General features: G+C 42.2%; 1 protein-coding gene across 7 annotated transcripts in view; it reads right to left on the reverse strand.

Annotated features, from left to right (window-relative positions):
• The window catches only part of LOC106568027 (homeobox protein cut-like 1), a 238,969-nt gene that overhangs the window by 159,129 nt on the left and 59,868 nt on the right, over positions 1 to 19,972 (reverse strand). For all 7 annotated transcript variants that reach the window (XM_014138033.2, XM_014138031.2, XM_014138032.2 and 4 more), the window contains exon 2: positions 672 to 782. In XM_014138033.2, the coding sequence (XP_013993508.2) occupies positions 672 to 782 (111 nt within the window). The remainder of the gene's footprint in view (positions 1 to 671; positions 783 to 19,972) is intronic.

The raw sequence follows: 19,972 nt of genomic DNA on the forward strand, positions 1-19,972 counted from the left end.
TGGGATGCCCAGAGGGTTTCAGATTGTACTGACAAACCTGAATAGAGTAGGAGTTTACAAGAGGGGGCACAGAGTAACCTAAGTAATGCCATGTAATGAATGGTGCTTTAATAAACTATGCTAGCATGGGCTAATGTAAGGATGGGCTAATTGGAAAGCATGGGAAGTGGAATCCCAATGAGGAACAAATGAGGAGTTCAGCCAATCAAAAGGACACTGTGTCCAAAAGGTAAATAAACACAGCCCACGATGACACGAAATGCCAGTGGAACCAGCTGAAAGAATAGCCGGGGGGAGGGCCTGTGAACAATGAGAGGACATTGTCTCCTCCGCTTGAATGGGCATCATTTCCCCGACTAACCCCACCCCCAACCCCCCCTCACCAGGACGGGTGGTGCGGCCCATCGGATGACAATAGAGGCATTGATGACTGGGTATACAGACACATACATACATACATACATACATACATACATACATACATACATACATACATACATACATACATACATACATACATACGTCCAGCTATGATGCTGCATGTCCGTTACGCCAACACAGACGTGTCCGTGTGTGTGTGTGTGTGTGTGTGTGTGTGTGTGTGTGTGTGTGTGTGTGTGTGTGTGTGTGTGTGTGAAAGACGGGCAGGCAGAAGCAGAGCAGATACTCACCTCTGGTGTGTTTTTCTTGAACTCACGGCTTTGGTCGATGAGCTTTTTCCTAGACTGCTCGCTCTCATCTTGTCTGTTGGCCAGGGCTGTGGCGGTGGCATCCAGTTCTCTCTGTGGGACCAAGAGGGGGGAGGAGAACGGACAGAATGATTACACAGGGCTCTGTGGGGGATGACCGCCATTTACATTTAACTCTCTCTTTTCCTCTCCCTTTGACCCCCTGCAGTCTGGCACCACTAGTGCCAAACTGGGAGCATGAGAGAGAAGAGAAAGACTGGTCTTAGTCAACCTCAAAGGAGGATTCATCTCCTGAGACGGACAGACCGGACAGACCAGACAGACCGGACAGACAGAGACCACTAGCACAGGCACCATGACTACTCAATGTCTGGCATCACACACCCCCCTATGGAAAAAAACAAAACACAGCCACAGAGTTGGACACACATACTGTACTGTGTACACACACACACACACACACACACACACACACACACACACACACACACACACACACACACACCCTCTCTCAGCACATCTTCTGCAGACAGAAGTGTGAAAAAAGCCATAGAACCACTTGGATCCCAGCAGCATTTGTGCAGCTTATACAAATCTCTGTTCGAGAGAGAAAGAAAAAAAACGTATGGGACGAAAGAGCTTTTCTCACAGGCTCCAGCCTTTATGGTCGCTAAGCATGTAAATGTCATAGGGCAGATCCCAGATTATCAATATTGGGACAGAGGTGCCAGGAGAATATAAACACAGACTCTAGATCAGCATGGACAAGCCAGGCTACTACCCTTAGAATATCCACACTGATACAGCTGAACCTATAACGCCTATACTCTCAGAATGTAAGCCACGAGAATCTATAGTTAGTATCAGACGAAGACATATTTCCCCATTGGATTTGGATGTGTGAAGTGACTGACAAGCAGTCTCAGGTGGGCCTTTGATGAGGCTTTGTGTGTGTGTGTGTGTGTGTGTGTGTGTGTGTGAGATGTCTCTGAGAGAAAGAGGCAGAGAAGCAGAGAGTGAGAGGCAGAGCGCGAGTGGCAGCGCACGAGAGGCAGAGCGCGAGAGCGAGAAAAAGAGAGAGAGACAGTCGAGGCTGACATCTGGAAGCCAGATGCAGGGAACAAATCAAGTTAATTAGGCTGGAACTGAGCGAGCCAGACTGCTGCCCCCACTTTACTCCACACAGCCACCACCACCACGTCTGGGGGGGGGGGACTAGAGCATACAGTACACACAGCAGACTGGCTAGAGCACAGCTCTCTCCGTCTCTCGCCCCCCTTTTATCTGCACTCAGATCCTCCTCTAGTCTAGTAGGGATGAATTGTCGAAGAAGGGCCACAGCAAGTACTGTAACAGCTGTTTCACTTACTACTTGGGCTTCAAGCCTAAAATGATTTGGTAAAAAGTTAGCGTCTTAAAAAAGGGCTTTTGTGTGGTGTGTGTGCGCGTCATATTTCAAGAAAGTCCATTAAAGCAGTGACATCAATTGATGCATCGCCTGCTCACCAGTCATAGGGGTGTTGCTGCATAGCAACGGGACGTCAACCTTTGCCCCCAACTCCTGTGGCGCCACCTCTGCCACACACGTTGTGGCCCGCGGCGGGTATGCTAATTCCAGCTTTGTGGGGTGGGTGTTGGGGGAACTGTTCCCAGGTCAGGGTAAAAGGTTTGGTGGGCTGCACCTCCACTCCGCTGCCTCTGGCCGCTAGCGGCAGGGGGCCCATATGACAGAAAGGCTACAGCAACCAAGGTTCGCCACAGGGGTACTGAGCAGAGGTGAGCAGAAGAGAAGTTCAAAGAATATATATCGAGTTAGCTAGTCCTAGGAGCTAACGCACAGAGTTGGAGTAACAGATTACATGTAATCCGTTACATGTAAGGGATCACCAAAAACGGTAATTGTAATCAGTTACCAGCAAAAATATTGTAATCGGATTACAGATGCTTTTGAAAACCTAGATGATTACGTCAAGGATTACTTTTAAATTCAGAAAGGATGTTTGCGAAAAACTTCTGTTTTCTCAATGACATTCAAATCAGCATTGAAAAAAGGTTTAAGTTTGTTCCACGTGAATGGGTCTGACCACAAGTCAGAGACCACTATGATGACACACCAAATGGGTTTGATGGATCACGGGAAAAGAGCAGGAATAGGCTTTTGTAGGCTACAGTCCAAGCTATGTCTTCCAATGGTGTGACTGCTGTCTGCATCCAAAGATTATCCAACTTGAATAAACACTTGGAGGTAAGGATGACAGCAGTGGTTGTAGTCTACAGTGATACGGATATCACTTATTATTGATATCTACATAGATCATTGATGTGAATCACACTGCTGCTCTCTCGTTAAGCTATTTGCGCCTTACGGATTGTGGTTATTGTGGATGGCTGTTCACAAATCTAAATGTGTATTTGAACCCAATAATGGTTGAATTCAAGAAGTTTAACCTGCCTATCAATCATTGTTTTTGAATCCAGTGGACAGCCGCGTAGTGCAGATCCCAGCCTATGGAATAATAGTGGGGCTTAAAAAAAACTAATGAACACATACTTAAAATCGCACACTTTTGATTGAACCCTTTAAGTCTCCGTAGTTACTATATAAGTCAAAAAAAGGATGTAACAACGGATTACATTTAGGAAGTAACCTACCCAACCCTGCTAATGCATTGGCTAGCTGTACAGCAGCTCTCAGCAACTGTATTCCCTCTTCACCTCTCCAGCTGGATCTAGACTAGAGAGGAATGGAGAAACGAGGGGCGGAAGGAGGAGGGGGGTTCGGAGAAGTGGAAAGGAGGAACGCCTCGTTCCCCAAAAAGCTTCTGTCAAGTTAAGGGTCTTGAGACTGATTAGCAGATGCTGCCGTTAAGCCCATTATGCAAACGATTTGGCTAATCACTTCAAATTGATTAGAGCCAGGCTTCCCAACCAGTTTTAATGCGCCACCGCGTCTCTGGGACCCCTCTGAGCCCGTCCAGGGGAACAGGGTGGGGTGAGTAATTAGGTTTTTATCAACAGGAATTCATAGTCAGACCAACCCCAGCCTGCACACACCCACAAATATAGGGAGGCAAATCCTTCAACACACAGGGTAGCTAAATCTATTAAAAGCAGCAAAGTGAATGTGTACAGGCTATATGATATTAGCAGGCCTTGGTGTATAGACACAGGCATTTTTTGTTCAGGCTATAAACTCTTTTTATAATCTAAGAAGTGTATGAAAATTGCCTAGCCCATATTCTGCCCAACGTCTCTACTGTATGTCATTGTAGCAGCTATGGGCACATGCTAATGAGAAGGCCAGCACAGCCGGCCACGACCGGGAGACCCATGGGGTGGCACACAATTGGCCCAGCGTCGTCCGGGTTAGGGGAGGGTTTGTTCAGCAGGGATGCCCTTGTTCCATCGCATACTAGCGACTCCTGTGGGGGGCTGGGCGCAGTGCACGTTGACACGGTCACCAGGTGCACGGTGTTTCCTCCGACACATTGATGCGGCTGGCTTCCGGGTTAAGTGGGCATTGTGTCAAGAAGCAGTGTGGCTGGGTTGGGTTGTTTTGGAGGACGCACGGCTCTCGACCTTCGCCTCTCCCAAGTCTGTACGGAAGTTGCAGCGAAGAGACAAGACTGTAACTACCAATTGGATACTACGAAATTGGGGAGAAAAAGGGGTAAAAGTAAGAAAAAAAAATATTTAAAAAAAGAAGGCTAGCGCAAATACATTAACACACACACACACACACACACGTTCAAGACCACTGCTTAAACTACTTAAAGAGATAATCCACCCCAAACCACTAATTCCTATTATTAACAGTGTTAAATAACTCTAATATGGACAATATTTTTTGTGAACAAATGTTTCATTTTGTCGTAACAGCAAGATTGGTAGAATCATGTGAAAACTGTTTTGGGAAATCTGTTGCAGCTCAAGTCTACTACAAAACCCACAATGCAATGTTCTCTCTCTCCCTGGGCTGGTTGGCTGGCTAGGTAACTAGCTAGAAAGCATTGCTACACAATAATACCAAAGTCAATATGAAGTATTGTGAAGTAGCTAGCTAGCTGTAATATCTCCTATACAAACTGCACAATCAACTTAGGAGTCTCTCACAAGTTCAACTTGCAGTTCGTCTCTGCCACTGAGCTATAAATGGCGTCTCTGCCTAGAGCGAGAGCAGCGTTACGTTGCTTTCCCACAGAGGTAATTAGAATCGCATTGGATGACTATTAGGTCATCAAACGCATGACAACGTGAATGCGATTGGTCGACAGTCAGTTGGGTGGGATGTTTCTCCATTCATTGCCCAATGGGATTCCTATCTCCTCCTTTCTGTAATATCTCTGTTTCCTACAGACGTGGCGGATTGAGACATGATACTTGAAGGAGAAACGGAGGTGAATACATGGTACACATCTAAGAGCAATCTATACTTTGTCATGCCGATATAAATGGATGGATGTGTTCTAAACAAGTATGGCCATATCATCTATTGGCTGATTTGCTGATCTGGAGTGCAGGTAATTGTTATAAAAGAGTTATGTGCTAGTGTGTAATCCCCCCGTGATGAGAATTATATAGCTATGACGTGCGTTCCTACACAATTTCCTGATTTTCACAGGCAGATCACTTAGAAGTAAAATCATGGGGTCCACCAATAGAACATAGGCTTTCACCAAATTGACAGGAGTTTCATGATTTTTATTTCTGGCAGTGGATTATCCCTTTAATTCAGCATCACAAATGCTGACTATCCCATCAATGTGGGGGGCGTGACCAACCTCGCCAACACCCCTAGGCTCCATAGCATCGGTCCTCTCAGACATTTTGCCGTCTGCCTGCATCGGGCCCTGCCACCTTTCTCATCCAGCAGCAGCGCTTGAATAAAGGACCAAATTGTACTCCATAATGGCTTCATAATTTTGCTAATGAAAGAATTTTGCTGGCTCAGGCAGCGGTGCTTGTCTTAGTTAATTTGTTCAGTAGTAAACGCTGATGGAACACATTACTGTGCTCCCTCGAGAGCTCGCCTGTGCCAGATGCTATCAGCTGTATGCTCGGAGGGGAATATTAGAGGGGCCGTCTCTCCTCTTCTTTTATCTCTCTCCTTTTTTCTCCTCTCTCTGGTCGAATGACTAGAAAGGATCCAGACAGTGTTTACTAAAAGACAGACAATCCTTCCCACTCCACGCCTACTCCAACCAAGCTACTCTCAAAACATACCGGATCACACTTTTTCTTATTAAGAAAAATGTATAATTAGGGGGAGATCAGCTTTAATATTGCAGATAGATCGTGGCTTCCATCAATGTATTTGTCTGCATCATTTCCAATCCTCTATAACTGGTACTGTATGTATGTATGTATGTATGTATGTATGTATGTATGTATGTATGTATGTATGTATGAATACACACACACACACACACACACACACACACACACACACACACACACACACACACACACACACACACACACACACACACACACACACACACGCGCGTGTGTGATATATATACACTGCTCAAAAAAATAAAGGGAACACTTAAACACAATGTAACTCCAAGTCAATCAAACTGTCCACTTAGGAAGCAACACTGATTGACAATAAATTTCACATGCTGTTGTGCAAATGGAATAGACAACGCGTGGAAATTATAGGCAATTAGCAAGACACCCCCAATAAAGGAGTGGTTCTGCAGGTGGGGACCATAGACCACTTCTCAGTTCCTATGCTTCCTGGCTGATGTTTTGGTCATTTTTGAATGCTGGCGGTGCTTTCACTCTAGTGGTAGCATGAGACGGAGTCTACAACCCACACAAGTGGCTCAGGTAGTGCAGCTCATCCAGGATGGCACATCAGTGCAAGCTGTGGCAAGAAGGTTTGCTGTGTCTGTCAGCGTAGTGTCCAGAGCATGGAGGCGCTACCAGGAGACAAGCCAGTACATCAGGAGACATGGAGGAGGCCGTAGGAGGGCAACAACCCAGCAGCTGGACCGCTACCTCCGTCTTTGTGCAAGGAGGAGCAGGAGAAGCACTGCCAGAGCCCTGCAAAATGACCTCCAGCAGGCCACAAATCTGCATGTGTCTGCTCAAACGGTCAGAAACAGACTCCATGAGGGTGGTATGAGGGCCCGACGTCCACAGGTGGGGGTTGTGCTTACAGCCCAACACCGTGCAGGACGTTTGGCATTTGCCAGAGAACACCAAGATTGGCAAATTCGCCATTGGCGACCTGTGCTCTTCACAGATGAAAGCAGGTTCACACTGAGCACGTGACTGACGTGACAGAGTCTGGCGACGCCGTGGAGAACGTTCTGCTGCCTGCAACATCCTCCAGCACGCCGGTTTGGCGGTGGGTCAGTCATGGTGTGGGGTGGCATTTCTTTGGGGGGGCCGCACAGCCCTCCATGTGCTCGCCAGAGGTAGCCTGACTGCCATTAGGTACCGAGATTAGATCCTCAGACCCCTTGTGAGACCATATGCTGGTGCGGTTGGCCCTGGGTTCCTCCTAATGCAAGACAATGCTAGACCTCATGTGGCTGGAGTGTGTCAGCAGTTCCTGCAAGAGGAAGGCATTGATGCTATGGACTGGCCCGCCCGTTCCCCAGACCTGAATCCAATTGAGCACATCTGGGACATCATGTTTCGCTCCATCCACCAACGCCACGTTGCACCACAGACTGTCCAGGAGTTGGCGGATGCTTTCGTCCCTCAGGAGACCATCCGCCACCTCATCAGGAGCATGCCCAGGCGTTGTAGGGAGGTCATACAGGCACGTGGAGGCCACACACACTACTGAGCCTCATTTTGACTTGTTTTAAGGACATTACATCAAAGTTGGATCAGCCTGTAGTGTGGTTTTCCACTTTAATTTTGAGTGTGACTCCAAATCCAGACCTCCATGGGTTGATAAATTGGATTTCCATTGATTATTTTTGTGTGATTTTGTTGTCAGCACATTCAACTATGTAAAGAAAAAAGTATTTAATAAGATTATTTCTTTCATTCAGATCTAGGATGTGTTGTTTAAGTGTTCCCTTTATTTTTTGGAGCAGTGATATATATAGATAGATATGTATACACACACACACACACACACACACACACACACACACACACACACACACACACACACACACACACACACACACACACACACACACACACACACACACACACACACACACACACAGTACCAGTCAAAAGGGTAGCTACTTTGAAGAATCTAAAATATATTTTCATTTGTTTAACAATTTTTTGGTTATTACATGATTCCATATGTTTTATTTCATAGTTTTGATGTCTTCACTATTATTATTCTACAATGTAGAAAATAGAAAAATAAAGAAAAACCCTTGAATCAGTAGGTGTGTCCAAACTTTTGACTGGTACTGTATATATAAAATATACATACACACTACCATTCAAAAGTTGAGTCACTTAGACATTTCACTGTTTTTGAAAGAAAATACATTTTTCGTCCATTAAAATAACATCAAATTGATCAGAAATACAGTGTAGACATTGTTAATGTTGTAAATTACTATTCTAGCTGGAAACAGCCGATTTCATGGAATTTCTACATAGGCGTACAGAGGCCCATTATCAGCAACCATCCCTCCTGTGTTCCAATGGCACGTTGTGTTAACTAATCAAAGTTTATCATTTTAAAAGGCTAACTTTTTATTTTATTTTTCCTTTAACTAGGCAAGTTAGTTAAGAACAAATTCTTAATTTCAATGACAGCCTAGGAATAGTGGGTTAACTGCCTTGTTCAGGGGCAGAACAACAGATTTGTACCTTGTCGGCTCAGGGATTCAATCTTGCAACATTTCAGTTACTAGTCCAACACTCTAACCACTAGGCTACCTGCCGCCTAACTGATCATTATAAAACCCTTTTTGCAATTATGTTAGCACAGCTGAAAACTGTTGTTCTGATTAAAGAAGCAATAAAACTGGCCTTCTTTATACTAGTTGAGTATCTGGAGCATCAGCATTTGTGGGTTCGATTACAGGACCAAAATGGCCGGAAACAAAGAACTTTGTCTATTCTTGTATATATTCTTGAAGGCCAGCATCCCGGAGTCACCTCTTCACTGTTGACATTGAGACTGGTGCTTTGTGGATACTATTTAATGAAGCTGCCAGTTGAGGACTTGTGAGGTATCGGTTTCTCAAACTAGACACTAATGTACTTGTCCTCTTGCTCAGTTGTGCACCGGGGCCTCCCACTCTTTCTATTCTGGTTAGGGCCAGTTTGCGCTGATCTGTGAAAATAATTAGCTAACACAACGTGCCATTGGAACACAAGAGTGATGGCTACTGATAAATGGGCCAGTGTACGCCTATGTAGATAATCCATAAACTAATCAGCCGTTTCCAACTACAATAGTCATATACAACATTAACAATGTCTACACTGTATTTCTGATCAATTTGATGTTATTTTAATGGACAAAAAATGTGCTTTTCTTTCAAAAACAAGGACATTTAAGTGACCCCAAACTTTTGACCAGTAGTGTATATATTTTTTACATTAATTTTCCTTTATTATTTTCCCCTAACCCTAGCGTCCCCCCCTAACTGGAGTAAAGTAATGGCCAAAACTTAGGATTCTACTTCCAGCTTATACATACTATATACTTTTGTTTGTTTTCATTCCCATCCTTCAGCTCCACTCAACCTCTCCCATCTATCTCTGAACACCAAGCTTTGATTTCTTTTTCATTTTCAGATCACACATTTTATTACAAGCTCATTAAGGGTAGTTGAGGGGCGTGGGTTCGGCCCAATAGAAACATTTACTGTGATTGAAACCAATAAAGGCAGAGGGCATTTTATAAAGCTGGTATTGTTGTGGAGAACCGCTGACAAACTTCAGATTCATGCAAAAAGCTCTCAAGATGCAGCTTTGAATCTTTCCAAATAGATTATCGTGATAGTCTAAATAAAAAGTTAATTGGGTAACAGCAGACAAAACAAAGTTGCTGTGCGCATCAGCTGACCCCATTTCTTGAGTGTAAGCAGGTGCAGATTTTCAAAAAGCTCACTTCATCACCCGCTGGCGATGTGCTTAAAAACGGGCGCCAATTTATCCTCTGTTAAATTGCCTTAGTGCAGCAAAGACACAAAGGCATGTGTAGCCCTCCTGTATGTGTGTAACACAAAATGAATGGGGAGCAGAAATTGCCTCTACATTGTTGGAGCTGATTTCTTCCCATTAGGGATGAAACGACTCACCTACACGCATCGGTCCCGATTAAAAACTTTAAGTCAAATGTTTAAGATACAAGTGTGTCCGCGGACCCCAAACCGATCCAAATGTAGCATGCATTGGTCAGAAAACTGTTGAATCAGTTCACTTTTTCCCCTCATATTACATTCTTTCTTCATTCTGAAAATACCTCTCATCTTTTGTGAATAGGGCTGTTGCGGTGACTGTATTACTGCCACACCGGCAGTCTTGAGTTACGACCGCAGTAAAAATCTATGTGACCGTTGAGTAACAGTAATCTCTTATGCACTCTGGACATGCTTTGGTGGTACCCAACTTGCTAACTACCATCAGGTCCTAATGGCCTGGTACTCCGAGATCTATTGTCCCTCTAACGACTCTGATATCAATGCAAATGAAATCATCAAAACAGTATCGTGCTTTTAAAACTCACCTCACTGGGATGATCAATTTGAAGAAAGAAGTTCAACAGCAGGTTGAAAGACTGTAAAACAGGCTTTGAAACAAGGTCCGCAACAACCAACACAACGAAATGGACAGCGCTCTCTAAGGTGATAATTAATTCAAAACACCCATACGCAAATTAGAGCTGATGCATACACATAGGCTTATCAGCCCAAACCTGAAAAAAACATTATTAAAATGATGATTGTGCCGTTATACAATACATAGTTTACCGCTTATTACTCATGTCAGAAAAACATCAAACAAAATGGATTTAAGATGTCTTTGGTACATAATTGGTCTAGCCTATACTCCAAAATTAAACACATTTGAGTAACCGCCTTTGACTTTGGACTATATTCATATGCATACTAGATGGCCTGATTACCTTATGCTACGCTCCAAAAGGTACACCAAACAAAAATATAAAACGCAACAAGGATCATTCCTACGTAGATTTGTGTGTATTGGGTATATGTTGTGTAATTTGTTAGATATTACTTGTTAGATATTACTGCACTGTCGGAGCTAGAAGCACAAGCATTTTGCTACACCTGCAATAACATCTGCTAATCACGTCTACGTGACTAATAAAATCTGATTTGATTTTGTAAAGTGTTTCATGAGCTGAAATAAAACATCCCAGAAATGTTCCATATGCACAAAAAGCTCATTTCTTTCAGATTTTGGACACACACGTGTTTACATCCCAGTTAGTGAGCATTTCTCCTTTGCCAAGACAATCCATCCACCTGAAAGGTGTGGCATATCAAGAAGCTGATTAAACAGCATGATCATTACACAGGTGCACCTTGTGCTGGGGGAATATAAAAGGCCACTTTAAAATGTGCAGTTTTGTCACACAATACAATGCCACAGATGTTTCAAGTTGAGGGAGCCTGCAATTGGCATGCTGACTTCAGGATTGTCCACCAGAGCTGTTGCCAGAGAATTTAATGTTAATTTCTCTACCATAAGCCACCTTGGTCCCATGTCATAAGGATCTGTACACAAGGCAACTTCGCACACAGCCATTGAAGAGTGGGACAACATTCCACAATCAAATCAAATGTTATTTGTCACATGCACCGAATACAACAGGTGTAGAACTTACAGTGAAATGCAAGTAACACCGTTATCAACTTTATGCGAAGGAGATGTGTCTCACTGCATAAGGCAAATAGTGGTCACATCAGATACTGACTGGTTTTCTGAGCCACACCTCTACCTTCTTTTCAAGGTGTCTGTGACCAACAGATGCATAACTGTACTCTCAATCATGTGAAATCCATAGAATAGGGCCTTATGAATTTATTTAAATTGACTGATTTCCTTATATAAACTGTAACTCAGTAAAATCTTTGAAATTGTTGCATGTTGAGTTTATATTTTTCTACAGTATATATCCACTAATCTGGAAGAGAACGTAAAGCCCTAGGCGATGCTGTTGGTTCATTGATTATGCAGTGCGGCTTACAAGTAGCCTACAATTAAAGTGAATTTGTATTTGAATAGTCTAGTAATAGTTTGTTTTGTCAGCGTGTCAACAACAGGCTGACAAAAAGTGATGAACGCCACAGACCTATTTGTGACAACTGATGCTTCCTCTCTTTCAGTGTCAAACTGCATATAACTGCGTTGTCATTGACCTACAAATCATTTTGCATGCGTGCCGAACAACCCCATGCAATATCAGTAGGCTAGCCTACTCAAACTGCTGTGCTATAGAATTAGTGAATTTTCGTGTAATAAATTCTATACATTAGTGTATACTGCGTTAAACGTACATTTTCGTTAACTGTAATTTCGTTAGTTAGGTTCAAACATTCCTGCCATCTTGTGCCAATATCAGTTATTTTTAAGTCTTACATTTCATCTCAGTTTCACAATTTCTGACATTTAATCCCAGTAAAAATTCCCTGTCTTAGGTCAGTTAGGATCACCACTTTATTTTAAGAATGTGAAATGTCAGAATAATAGTAGAGAGAATGATTTATTTCAGCTTTTATTTCTTTCATCACATTCCCAGTGGGTCAGAAGTTTACATACACTCAATTAATATTTCGTAGCATTGCCTTTAAATTGTTTAATTTGGGTCAAACGTTTTGGGTAGCCTTTCACAAGCTTCCCACAATAAGTTGGGTGAATTCTGTCCCATTCCTCCTGACAGAGCTGGTGTAACTGAGTCAGGTTTGTAGGCCTCCTTGCTCGCACACACTTTTTCAGATCAGTTCAGTTTCAGTATAGGATTGAGGTCAGAGCTGTGTGATGGCCACGCCAGTACCTTGATTTTGCCACAACTTTGGAAGTATGCTTGGGGTCATTGTCTTTTTGGAAGACCCATTTGTGACCAAGCTTTAACTTCCTGACTGATGTCTTGAAATGTTGCTTCAATATATCCACATAATTTTCCTCCTCATGATGCCCCCATCTATTTTGTGAAGTGCACCAGTCCCTCCTGCAGCAAAGCACCCCCACAACATGATGCTGCCACCCCTGTGCTTCACGGTTGGGATGGTGTTCTTCGGCTTGCAAGCCTCCCCCTTTTTCCTCCAAACATAACGATGGTCATTATGACCAAACACTTCTATTTTTGTTTCATCAGACCAAAGGACATTTCTCCAAAAAGTACAATCTTTGTCCCCATGTGCAGTTGCAAACCGTAGTCTGGCTTTTTTATGGCGGTTTTGGAGCAGTGGCTTCTTCCTTGCTGAGCGGCCTTTCAGGTTATGTCCATATAGGACTCGTTTTACTGTGTATATATATATACTTTTGTACCTGTTTCCTCCAGCATCTTCACAAGGTCCTTTGCTGTTGTCCTGGGATTTATTTGCACTTTTCGCACCAAAGTACGTTCATCTCTAGGAGACAGAACGCATCTCCTTCCTGAGCGGTATGACGGCTGCGTGGTCCCATGGTGTTTATACTGGCGTACTATTGTTTGTACAGATGAACGTGGTACCTTCAGGCATTTGGAAATTGCTCCCAAGGATGAACCAGACTTGTGGAGGTCTACATATTTTTTCTGAGGTCTTGGCTGATTTCTCTTGATTTTCCCATGATGTCAAGCAAAGAGGCACTGAGTTTGAAGGTATGCCTTGAAATACATCCATAGGTACACCTCCAATTGACTCAAATTCTAAACCATGACATCATTTTCAGGAATTTTCTAAGCTGTTTAAAGGAACAGTCAACTTAGTGTATGTAAACTTCTGGAATTGTGATATAGTGAATTATAAGTGAAATAATCTGTCTGTAAACAATTGTTGGAAAAATTACTTGTATCATGCAAAAAGTAGATGTCCTAACCGACTTGCCAAAACTATAGTTTGTTAACAAGAAATTTGTGGAGTGGTTGAAAAGCGAGTTTTAAATGACTCCAACCTAAGATTATGTAAACTTCGACTTCAACTGTATTTTACCTATCATATGAATAGCCTTTCTGACTCAAATAGGATTCCCTAAAAATTGCTCTGATGTCCAAAATATTTAAAATCAACATGTCTTGATATGAGGCTTTTAAGTTGCATGCATTTGAATTTTGGTAAGTCCAAAATCGCTTTTTAATTCTGCCATGGAAATAAATGTATTTGCCATTACCAAGTCAGTTATGGTTTCTATGCATTTAGTTTTCCATGTGGAACAAGCTATCCAAGCATTGATCGACAGGGTTGTGTTTTTAGGAAGTGATATTGGTTCTTGTAAAATACATTTCATTTTCTTCCATATTGTTCTAGTGTTCTTATCTATGAAGTTGTTAATGTTATTAGCTTTATCCTAGGAAAACAGAAATGTGAAAAGCTTCTGGGGATGAGGATTCACATCTTCAATATGTACCCATTGTTCCTCTTTAGTGCATTTACAGTAACTATGTGTTGCAAGTAAAAGCCCTGGGTGGCGTGTAGATACAATTCCAAGTCTGGAAGGTTAAAACCACCCTCAGACATACAAAGATGTAAAACTTGATTTTTTATTCTTTTTTATTAGTTTTATTTGTCCATATAAAAAGTACGTTATGACCGAGTATACCTTTTTAAAGAATGCGTCGGTAATGTAATTGGTATTACCGAGAATAAATATAACAACTTTGGGAGCCATGCCATTCTGAAGAGGTTTATTCTATCTTTATATATTTGTTGTTTGTTGTCACTTATTAAACATCCTTAAAGGATTGCTGATGAGTTACTCATTTTTCTTTTTGCCAATATTTCGTTTTTTCCAAGTTAATCTCAGTGCCAAGTTAATCTCAGTGGACCCGGTGAGAATACTTTCTAAAAGGCACTGTAGATAATTTACACACACACCACACACAGGCCAAGCTCATAAACTACATCAGCAGCAGATTTTGATTTAGAATAGATGGAAAAATGTGTTTATGCAACAAATGTTAGTGCATCGAAATCGTACAAAAATGTTTCAAACTACGCTTGGGCGGTATACTGTATTTAAAAAAAAAAATACATTTTAATATTTGTAGCTACTTTCTAAGTAAATACCTGCAGTCAAATTGTGCAATACATTAGGAGAAAAGATTGCGTTTTTCATTTCACCTGTCACATAATTTGACTGGTAGTCCCCAGTCATGTGTTGTTTGTTTACAAGCACACAACTAAGAAAGACCAGAGCCTTGTGAGCCACTCACTGTTGTGCAGCACACGCCAGGTGATCTAGTTATTAGAGGTCGACCGATTAAATTGGAATGGCCGATTAATTAGAGCTGATTTCAAGTTTTTCCATAACAATCGGTAATCGGTATTTTTAGACACCGATTTGCCGATTTTTTTATTATTATTATGTTTTACACACCTTTATTTAACTAGGCAAGTCAGTTAAGAACACATTCTTATTTTCAATGACGGCCTAGGAACGGTGGGTTAACTGCCTTGTTCAGGAGCAGAACGACAGATTTTTACCTTGTTACTAGTCCAACACTCTAACCACCTGCCTTACATTGCACTCCATGAGGAGCCTGCTTGTTACACGAATGCAGTAAGAAGCCAAGGTAAGTTGCTAGCTAGCATTAAACTTGTCTTATAAAAAACAATCAATCAATCATAATCACTAGTTAAACTAGTAATATCATCAACCATGTGAAATTATCTAGCCTGTCCTGCGTTGCATATAATCGATGCAGTGCGCAATCGCGAAAAAGGACCGTCATTGCTCCAACGTGTACCTAACCATAAACATCAATGTATTTTCTTAAAATCAATACACAAGTATATATTTTTAAACCTGCATATTTAGCTAAAAGAAATCCAGGTTAGCAGGCAATATTAACAAGGTGAAATTGTGTCACTTCTCTTGCGTTCATTGCACGCAGAGTCAGGCTATATGCAACAGTTTGGGCCGCCTGGCTCGTTGCGAACTAATTTGCCAGAATTTTACGTAATTATGACATAACAGTGAAGGTTGTACAATGTAACAGGAATATTTAGACTTAGGGATGCCACCCATTAGATAAAATACGGAACGGTTCCGTATTTCACTGAAAGAAAAAAAGTTTTGTTTACGAGATGATAGTTTCCGGATTCGACCATATTAATGACTCCGTAAGCATTCATTCAAACAGCACTTTCATGCGTTTTGCCAGCAGCTCTTCGCAATGCTTCAAGCATTGCGCTGTTTATGACTTCAAGTCTATCAACTCCCAAGATTAGGCTGGTGTAACCGATGTGAAATGGCTAGCTAGTTAGTGGGGTGCGCGCTAATAGTGTTTCAAACGTCACTCGCTCTGAGACTTGGAGTAGTTGTTCCCCTTGCTCTGCATGGGTAACACTGTTTCGAGGGTGGCTGTTGTCGATGTGTTCCTGGTTCGAGCCCAGGTAGGAGCGAGGAGAGGGACGGAAGCTATACTGTTACACTGGCAATACTAAAGTGCCCATAAGAACATCCAATAGTCAAAGGTATATGAAATACAAATCGTATAGAGAGAAATAGTCCTATAATTTCTATAATAACTACAACCTAAAAAACTTCTTACCTGGGAATATTGAAGACTCATGTTAAAAGGAACCACCAGCTTTAATATGTTCTCATGTTCTGAGCAAGGCACTTAAACGTTAGCTTTCTTACATGGCACATATTGCACTTTTACTTTCTTCTCCAACACTTTGTTTTTGCATTATTTAAACCAAATTGAACATGTTTCATTATTTATTTGAAGCTAAATTGATTTTATTGATGTATTATATTAAGTAAAAAAAAAGTGTTAATTCAGCATTGTTGTAATTGTCATTATTACAAATACATTTTTAAAAGAATTGTCCGATTAATCAGTATCGTCTTTTTTTGGTCCTCCAATAATCGGTATCGGTGCAGCAATCTGTGTAGCATTTGTTAGTTACTTGTATAAATTTATGAGCTGGGATTCCTGTCCTGCAAATACATTAGGTCAGAGACGGTATAAAATGTTCACAATGCTCTCCTTAGCATTTAGTTAGCATTCTCTATGGGATTTACATTTACTTGTTAGCATTGGTCACACTTTTGGATTACAAAGGCTCAGTTGGGTTTGAAAAAAAGCGGCCCTTGTGTTCAGTGCCGGTATTACCGAATATCTTGGTATGGCACAAGGTCGGTATGAAGGTATGATAATCTGGATACCGCCCAAGCCCATTTTAAACTAAAACATATCGTTCCTGTATTGTATCGGAGCCATGTCTCTCTTCGATACGTATCGAAATGTCTTGAAAGGGAAAGATGCACATCGCTACTTCCCAGTCTGGCTTGGTATGTGTGTGTGGCTTTTATCTTGTATGACCTCTGTATAATGGTGTTTGGAACACACCACGCTGCCAGGACTGAAACAACCCTTCTGTTCAGGTGCACTCATTGTACGACAACATCACCAATGACTACCAGTCTGCAATCACCTCTGTGCCTCACACACACATCACACTGCAGTCTGGGAATGTAATGTACTACTGCACAGCGCTAAGCAAAACCAAAACGTTACAGAAGGTTAATGAGGTGCAACTAATTTCCAGAATTACAGTTATGAAAGTGGCCGACGGATTTCTATTCTATTTTGAGGCAATGACTTTGCGGAAATGACTTGGCACTGGTGTATCGCTTTATTTAAAACTCCTTATCGGTTAATTCCCAGGTCCTGATAATCTAATGTTCTTTAACTACGTGGACAGACATTCTACTCTTTTCTCAGTCCATGTTCACAGATATGAGTCAGAGATTGCAAAGCTGTAGGAGTATGTGTGTGTACCGTATAGGAGTGAGGGTGCATAGTGCAGTTGAGTTTTGTTATACTTTAGCATATAGGCATTCACTATATATTATATTGCCAGCTTTACTAATAAGACAGCCCATGCTAACTAGACTAGAGCATTGGGCTATTATCAAAACACATGGAGGAGTGAGTAAGCGGGAGGGAGGGAGGGAGGGAGTAGTAGTGTAAAAGGGTGCTGTCTAGCCCTGGGTAACACTTCAAAGGAGCTTTAGACAAATAGCAAACACGAGTGTCTGCTCTTTCCTGGCTGCTCTAACAGCTGCTGTTAACATTAAGAGGTCTAACCTATTTGCAATGAAGTGAGTCCGTTATCAAAGCCTTTTGTTTTGTTTTCGCTAATGCCACCAGTAAAAACAGACCTTGCTTTGTTGCCACGCTAGCAGGGGCGGTTCTGGGGGGGGGGGGGGGGCAGTGCCCCTTTGACAAAATTTTGGACCCTCCTTGTGGCCCCCCTAAATGTGGAGTATGAAATAATTTTTGCTTAACACATTTTTGCTATCGTTCTTTTTTTTTTTACATCCGTTATTAGACAGTGGCAACGCGGAACACTAATGATTATGAACATGGTCTTTTGCCTGCTAATGAAGTGAAGAAAACGATATGACAACAAAAACATCTAATGTAACTGGCCCCTCTAACAGTACAACTGACCCCAGCTTGGCCCCCCCAGTTGAAATGGTCTAGAACCGCCACTGCACGCTAGGCTAATCATACTCGTTGACCTAGCCTCAAAAGCTAGGCTGTAGTTTACACATGATCCCAGAAGTCTTGGAACAAGGAGGTCCGATTAAAATCCATCAACAACACGCATTTGGCAAGGCTGGTACAAACTTCACCTTGACATGTTGGTGTGTACGTATGTGTCTCGGTGTAGAAGATAACTCAACCTTCAGGCCTAATCTGTTGACTTGAAGCAGCAGGTAAAGAATTCTCCTAGCACTCCTAATGGTCTGGTCAGAGTGAAGTGTGCATTGAGCCGAATAAACTGGAGGCTATAGATTGGCAGTTCAGTTCAACCTACATGGAGAAGGGGGGAAATCACATTAACATCGTTTTCTAAAAAACAGCCCAGTGTTCAGACAGCGCCCCGGTGACAGATTTGTGACGGATGTTTTAATAGACCGTGAATCATACATCAGCAGACTGGGGGGAGACGGCTGGCTGGGAGGGGGGAGACTGACAGTATACTGTAGACAGGGACGTACTGAAACACACTTCCCCACAAGGGAGGAACACATGGTCTTCATAATACAGTCCTTCTTGGGACCGTCCTTAACGACAACTTTAAAGCAATTTTTATTGACTCCATAACTCTGGAAAATAAATGAACTCATATTTATGTATTCTTATCTGGGGTTTTTATTGTTTTTAACAGTGGTGTGATCTAGGAGTGCGTGTAAATGGAATTTCCCTACCAGGATGACTTCACTTAGCCAAGCATGCCCACAATGGCATCATTGTGCCTGTACAGAGCTCACCTTGGCTCCAACCTTCCTCCTGCCTGATTGACTACCAGAGCAACCAATCAAAACCAACCAATTCAGTGGAGGTGGACCCGGGAGAGCATGATGCTCAAATAAGAGAAGGAGATGAGAAGATAGTAGTACCAGCCATACCTCATAACCAAGAGGGACTGTTCTTTAAAAAACTGCAGTGGTCATTGAAATGTCATTGGCCTCCTTCGTAACAACTCCCACAGAGTACATTCTGTGCACAGTCTCTCAGAATGAGTGCTGGTTCTCAGAAGGAGTTGACCACCTCCGGGCAAAAACTGAACCACTCTATCCAATTAAGCGACACAAAGGCCATTATCATACATTTGTACGCTAATTCCCAGCATGTAGCGTTACGGTAAGAACAATAAGGTGGTTGTTGACCGATGAAAACACTCATTCAAGAGTAAGAGTACAGAGGTTTATGGCACTGCATTCCGCCTGTTAGTAATTCATTGTGATGGCGTGGACTACAGTCATAAAACCAAATTTATTGAGAATGCATCAGCTGACCCCTATATGGGCCTATAGATTGGCCAATATAAAACTCCTATCTGAAAACCCTATGAAGTTTGTCTGGGTCATGAAACTAAGAAGAATCATGTATTTTGTGATTAACTGGATACGTGAAGTAAAAACAACAACGATAACGAGTGATTACTCGTGGCATTTATGGTACTTCAACCCTTCAGAGGAAAACAGTCATTTGAAGTAATGGACACATGGGTTTGGCTGATCTCAAACTTCCACGTAACATCAAGTACCAAGGCTTTCCATTTTGCATCAGACCATAGCTGCGTTCGAATACCCATACTAACATACTGTATACTACATACTTAACGAGTACATACTAATAG

This window comes from Salmo salar, chromosome ssa13, assembly GCF_905237065.1.
Source record: "Salmo salar chromosome ssa13, Ssal_v3.1, whole genome shotgun sequence".
NCBI classification, from domain to species: Eukaryota; Metazoa; Chordata; class Actinopteri; order Salmoniformes; family Salmonidae; genus Salmo; species Salmo salar.